This window comes from Eimeria maxima, genomic scaffold, assembly GCF_000499605.1.
Source record: "Eimeria maxima Weybridge genomic scaffold, Emw_scaff1749, whole genome shotgun sequence".
NCBI classification, from domain to species: domain Eukaryota; phylum Apicomplexa; class Conoidasida; order Eucoccidiorida; family Eimeriidae; genus Eimeria; species Eimeria maxima.
In genome coordinates, this window is record NW_013564664.1 from 1 (window position 1) to 6,823 (window position 6,823).

The 6,823-nt window shown below is 46.7% G+C and overlaps 1 protein-coding gene across 1 annotated transcript; it reads right to left on the reverse strand.

Annotated features, from left to right (window-relative positions):
* Positions 1–1,341: 1,341 nt before the first annotated feature.
* Positions 1,342–2,217, reverse strand: EMWEY_00055330 (hypothetical protein; the record flags this gene model as incomplete). Its single annotated transcript, XM_013480241.1, has 2 exons — positions 1,342–2,039; positions 2,208–2,217. The coding sequence occupies 2 exons, from the start codon at positions 2,215–2,217 to the stop codon at positions 1,342–1,344; spliced, it is 708 nt and encodes a 235-aa protein (XP_013335695.1).
* Between the last annotated feature and the right edge of the window lie 4,606 nt (positions 2,218–6,823).

Genomic DNA, 6,823 nt, shown 5'->3' on the forward strand with positions numbered 1-6,823 from the left:
AAACCCTAACCCTAACCCTAACCCTAACCCTAACCCTAACCCTAACCCTAACCCTAACCCCTAACCCTAACCCTAACCCTAACCCTAACCCTAACCCTACACCGAAGCGCCATGCATGCAACAGCCTAAACTGCGGAGTTTCCCTAACCCTAAACCCTAAAGGAATCACATTATTTGCAGTTATGGTTGAGAGGCTGATAATCCTTAACCCTACAGCCTACCCACAAGCCTAGACCCTGAAACCTAAATCCAAAACCCTCTAAAGCCGAAGTCCTAATAATTAAACCGGAAATCCTAAACCGGAGGAATCACTTTATCTGCAGGTAGGCTGTACTGGCTGCTAAAGTTTCCTTGCTTCCAGAGAATCAGGTCCGCTCCTAATTGCCCTGTTCTTATTTTCACCCGGGGCCGTACCATTACCCGCATCAGGTCTCCAAGGTTAGCAGCTTATTCTCGATAGAAGAAAGTAGGTCAGGCAAGTCGGCAAAATGGATCCGTAACTTCGGCAAAAGGATTGGCTCTGAGGATTGGGTGTATAGCACCTGTGAGCTCGCTTTTGGTCGGAGCTGTCTGGGCCCGTTGGTGATTCGCTGTCCTGTGGACTAAACGGCACTTACCTCGATGTGACCGCAGGTATCGCGTACACAGTGAACAGCTCACTCAGAACTGGAGCGGACATGGCGAATCCGACTGTTTTATTTAAAAAAAAATTTCTATGGCCGCAAACGGTGCTGACGCAATGTGATTTCTGCCCAGTGCTCTGAATGTCAATGTGATGAAATTCAGTCTAGCACGGCGGAAGTAACTATGGCGTTGATAATTTGGTACCTGGGTTTTGGAGTTGGGCGTTGCCGCCTTGAGCAAAATGGTTTAAAAGGGGGATGCAAGGGAGCTCCAACTCCGACGGTACGCCCACAAGTCAGGCCAACCGTCTTCGAATAAATAATAAATAATCCCATAGTGCTACTACCGAGTGTGTTAGCCTTGGTGTCTTATTAATTCATTAGTGTATGATGCAACTTAAGATGTGGGAAAACGAAGGCGACCCCCTCCTCTCTCGCTTCGTGCCATTATCTGCCATGTGAAAACCCCAAATACGATGGCTCTGGCGGAGACAGTCAATGCTAATTTCGCGTTGTACAAACCACGCTGTACGTTCATTGAGACCCAGATAGTGTGTAAGCACTCGTTTGTTTTGGTTTGGAATACACCCAAGGGACCCCCATACTTAATGCTTGCAGTGACACATTATACCCACGTTTTTCATAGTAAATCTCGAGGCTTTGATATTTTCCTTCTTTTTGGAGACGACTTGAGCCAGACGAATTATTCTGGCAGTCTTCAAACAATAGCTACACCAGCCATCGCGATTCGCTTGCGCCTGTCGTCCATATGTAGGATATCCGCCCTCAGTAGGGACTTCATACCCGCTGGACTGCTATCTATCTGTAGGGTCCTGTTCCGATTCACCGCATTCCGCTTTATTGCTGTTGCAGTCCTCTCCAAAGCCTTGCTATGTCGTTCTTTGATTTTGCTGTCAATGCTGAGGGGACAGTGGTTAAGCACGTAGGCAAGTGTTTCAGGATCTGCTGTGCAGTGGCGACAACTAGATACCTTAGAAGCTTTAATCTTCTTGAGATGTGCCCTTATGGGAAGTTGCGCGGAGCGTGCTATTAAGGCGGAAACGACCTCTTCCGGCTTCAGTTGGGTTGGTCCCCGCACGAAAGCATTGCTAGCTGCTGTTTGGCAGGCCACAGATTTTCCTTGGCTTACCTTGTCCTTCCACACATCGCGCTGCCTCCCTGCCATGTGCTGCTTGATACTCCTAATGAGATGCTGCTGGTCTATATGAGAGCCATCTGCTGTCTTTGCCAGATAGCTGCCGTCACTCCCAGTCTCGCTTTGCGTCTTGCTAGCTGATAGACTTCCTGGAAGCTCTGACAAGAGGCTTCTAAGGTCCACCTTCTTGCTTCTCCTCGCCATGCAGCCTACATCGCTACCGTTGAGGTAAGCAAGTATTGATGCTCGGTCCCTATCTTCTGAGGTAGCCAAATTTAACCCATTACCCTAAACCACGGACAATAAACCCTAGAGCCTCAATCCTAAAGCCTAAACCACTAATCCCTCAGCAGTAAGCCCTAGACCTTAAAAATTAAGAGTGTAACCCTTAGCCTAAACCTATAAGCTCAGACCCCTAACCGTCAAACCTGAGAACATAGCATTTTGCGCTTATTGACCAGTTCCGAGTGAAGCGGGAAAAATAGTGCCTGTTGAACGCATATGTGTCTTAGGTTTTATGGTATTGGCAAGTTACGGACAGAAGCGGAAAAAACAATGCTTGTTCTATGCATATTTTTGCGGTAGGCGATATTTCGCCTGAAACAAAATAGTGACAGCGATACCACCGGTCGGTGGTTGTCGCCGTTTTTGTAATGTGCATGCCGCAAGCACAGGTGCTGCTAAGCTGTTGTAGCGCAAAAGCACGCCGCTGATTTTTTTTTGTAGTGTGCACGCCGCAAGCGAAGGCCTAAATCAAAGCTGCAGTGACGCGAAAACACTGCAAGACGGGCAAACAACATACTTACTACACATGGAAAATAAGTGGCTTCCTCCAAAAATGCCTGCAGCTTAGTGGCCCGTCGCCATGAAATTACACGTGTGCAAATAGCAGAAAGACTCAGTGGAAGTAGGCAAACTGTACAAGATAGCCTGCGTGAGGTTGACACCCTACTCAGCTTTAGTGCGAGGTGAGTCACTGTCACATAATAGTTTTTAATTGCGTACTCGTTCAAAACTTAAACTGGAAGCTGGCCCGCCTCTGACACCATGCATTTAATCTTAAACACTTAGAATTGAATGGACAATTATAACCGCGAGCTATTTGTTAAACTTTGAACGCGAATCGCTCTTCACCGTTAGTATATTGCAGGTAGAATACACATTGTACAGGCACAGATCTAGGGATCGTGTGGCACAAAACGCTTGTCTGCAACTCCGTGGAAAGACTGAATGCCCGTCGACTCATATGTACCTACGTGCATGATATCGACCGTTTGGCCTCTCCCTACAGGGAGCCTAGCTGACACGCCCAACCACCTTGAGAGCAGTACTAGTAAACGAGGTGCCAACGTATCGAGCATCATTGGAAACGCTTACTCATTCAAAGTCCGAAGTTCGTTCGCTCAATGGACTAGCTCGACCACTTACTTTCTGAACCACAGCAACAGCTTGTACGGTAGGTGTCCGGCAGTGTTGAAATTGTTGGCGTGCATCGCATCGTGCAAGCTCCACATGAGCAGTAGAATTAGGCATGAAACATTTTGCAGAGACATACTAGAGGGACCTGTAAGAGTACAACACAGAATCATGCGGTCTACTCAGTATTCCCATCATGCGTTCGAACTGAGTATGAGGAGAAAACGGAGTTTCAGTGCTATTCCCAGCACCATATGTGCAGGTTTTAGGGAATAAGCCGCAAGGGTGAACAGGAACTGTCGTTTGAAGTAAGCGCTACATGGAAAACAAGGCCAAACAATAAACAATAAACATCGCAGCTTTTGCCTTGTTAGGGAATGGGTAATAATCATGCAAATTTGCAGAGGTTGCCAGCTAAACAAGAACTGTGCCCACGACACACATTCGCACAACAAAAAGTAAGGCAGACGTTTTGCTTGTAATATTGGCACTGGGTGTCTTATTCAAGGCTCCTTATGAACCAATACGCAAAACCTCAATCATATTTGTTTCGAATTGCAGGATCCTTTGGGAAGCAGTGGCGTGTACAGAAGAAGCGCACTCTCTGAATCAGAAAACACCGCATGCGGTCCAAGTGAGAAGTACTCCAAAGGTGTTGTCGTAATATGGCGTTATGCTACACACACAGCAAAATAAAAACCCATAATCGTATCCAGAAGTAGCACGCAAAGTAATGGACAATGCCTGCGGGAAGCTTATTCACCCTATGCAAAGTAGCAAAGGCCCGTTTCAGTGGTAGTATACGGCAAATTCAGTATGCCATGGTGTTCTTGGACTGCTTTATCCCCTTCCTTTCATGATAAAAAGTCTTGCGTTATGCCTACATGACCAGCGCCGATGTGTACAGTGCCACTCGAGCTCGCGCCCAGATGACGACCTATCTTGTGGGATAACTAACGTATCGTAGCAATTCAGTGCAGCATGCTTTAATTGAGCCAAGAACAGTCAGCCTTTGATTATAGCGGCCCTCAAACCTCCGTATATTCAGCATACCCCGCCTTACCTATCAATTAATGCTAAAATGTGTATATGTTCTGGAATAAGAACAGTGTAATTCAACCTGGTTATGCTTAACAGCAACGACGGACCTTCTGAATTTAGCACAGCAACTAATTACACAAACTGCAGAACTCAAAATTGTTGAACGCTACTGCCACTGAAGGACAGCGGTGTAAGAATGGACGCATGGGCAACACCACATTTACAGATGTTAGTTGCTCATTTCCCACTCGCAGCCGGTCCATAAAAGCGCATACGCCAAAATTAAAAGCCACTTATCTGTTGGACTCCAAACATAAACAGGAGCTGACCCCCCTACCCATCCAGCAACGCCCATCCCCCGCCACCCCCCTCCCCACACCCATAGCCACAGAGAGAGAGAGAGCGATGTCCAATGTGTAGAAGACCATAATAAGATTCCGCCGATAACGGCGCACATCAGCCTCCCTAGTGGGTACACATGGACTCACACTAACAACCGTCACAAGTGCAAGTTTTTTTTGTCACCAGTGCACGGTGCTGCTCTCGGGCTCTGAAACCCAATGTTACGACGGCAACGCACGTAGTCACGATAGCTATGCAGTTGCCTGAGAAAGGTGGTCTTCGCTTATTAGCCAGAAAAAGGGGCCACATTACACAGGGGTGCTGAACTTGGAAAACGTTCCATTGCACATTAGCACGGCACGTCAGTAATACCTACAAGCTGTTTCAGTGCGTCAATCCCTCATCTGCTAGTCTAAATCTAGAACGCTCCTCACGTGCAAAGCAAAGGGCCAGAAGATAATCTGTGCATATACACGGGATGTACAAATTTGCGGAGTGCAGTCTAAAATTTGCTTAAGCGTCAAAATCTTCCTCATTATGAATGGGTCGACCAGCAGGTTGCGGTCCTCTGTTCTTGATGACATCTATCCTTTTTCCCAGGAAGGAAGATTGTTCTTGGCAGCATAAACATCCATAAAACACAAATGGATCGCTTTCCTCTACAAACATCCAAGACAATGCACTTTGTAACCATCTTCTGCACGGGGTGCATGCTGTAGACGAACTATCTGTTGTTGAGATTAGAAGGGGTTCTGTTAAACCATCCTAAACCACACCTACTGAGCATTGCCGCTTTCAGGCAACTACGAAAGACGCAACAATATGGGTGAAACGTTGAACGTGTTGGAACTCGAAAAGTGCTCCACGCCTGCATTCTCCTTGAGCTCGGATATAACATACGCTACTTCGCAGGCGCGGGACTTTGCTTTCACCGCCTCACAGAAGCACGTAATCCACTGAACTCCATCTGCTGGTTTTCCAAAGCTTATTTACAACTGCGAATTGCCTTACTTGTCGCTGTTGGCTGGAACTTCTCCTGCAGCATAATTCTTCTGCGGTTTACGACACAACCACCTCAATGTACGAGGGCCGACTGCCAAGCCTCAGTAGTACAGCCGAAGGGTCAGCAGTAAAGCCGAAGGGCAATTTGCCCTGTCTCCAAGTTCCTGCCGAAAAAGGGCCTTTGCCTAACTCACTCCCTTCGTCAACGCATTGAAGATAGTAGTTTTGTTGACATGCTCTGGAAGTGCATTTTCACCCACTCAAACCAGTTTTTAAATCTATACACATGTTTAATGTGACAATGGTTTAATGACACAAATTTATAGCGCGCAAGCCACTGTATCCGTAAAGAATATGATACAGTACATGTGATTTAGTTGTTTAAATCATTGTTTCGCATATTTTACCATACTTAAAGCAGTAATTGCCCATCATTTTGAACTGGCGAGACGCCATTAGTTGTCTACATGGATAGTGGGAACTTCGGGTATCATGAAATTCAGCCTGAGGCGGCAATACTGTATAAGCTGTATTTCCTGCCAATAGGCGAAGCAATGACATTAAATTATCCAGCCTCACTGCATGCAACTCTGTGGCTCGGAAACGTGCAAATATACGGCTCTTGTGGGTGTCGTCCACGGTGCAACGTGTTGCCATGCAGAAAGCAATAACTGGTCCACATGTTTCAGGCGCGAACAAAAGCTTCAGTATACAGTGGCAAGATGAATTACAGTCGACTGATGTCGAAGTGTGGTGATCAGTGCAGTGCTACTCCGCCTACGAACTGCATCCGTGTAAACTCGTTAGTTTCGACCGCAATCTTCCACAAGAGGCTATCCTTACATTTGCTCTGGTTATATGGTCGCATAGTCAGATGATGTGGGAGTGTGGGAGTCAAGCGTGCTGATCAAAGGTCTGGCGTAAAGCAGGCGAATATATATATGAACCCTTAGTGCAGCAAAGGGGTACATGGTTCCTCGAAAGTAGTTATCGTGGACTAAAGCGACACGGTAGAATGCAAGATTCCCCTGACCATTGGCTTTTCAGCTTTACCGATTTTCAATACACTATCCTTGGGTACGCCATTGATTTTGGTGACCCAAATAGCCTGCTTGCAAATCTAGGCAAACGCCCTACAGAATACAAAGGGGCGGCTAAAATAGGGGGCTGCGTACCAATAACATTACTTTCAGAGGAAGAAGTGTCTAGGTGTGGTTAGGCCTTAGCCAAACTGCCATACGTT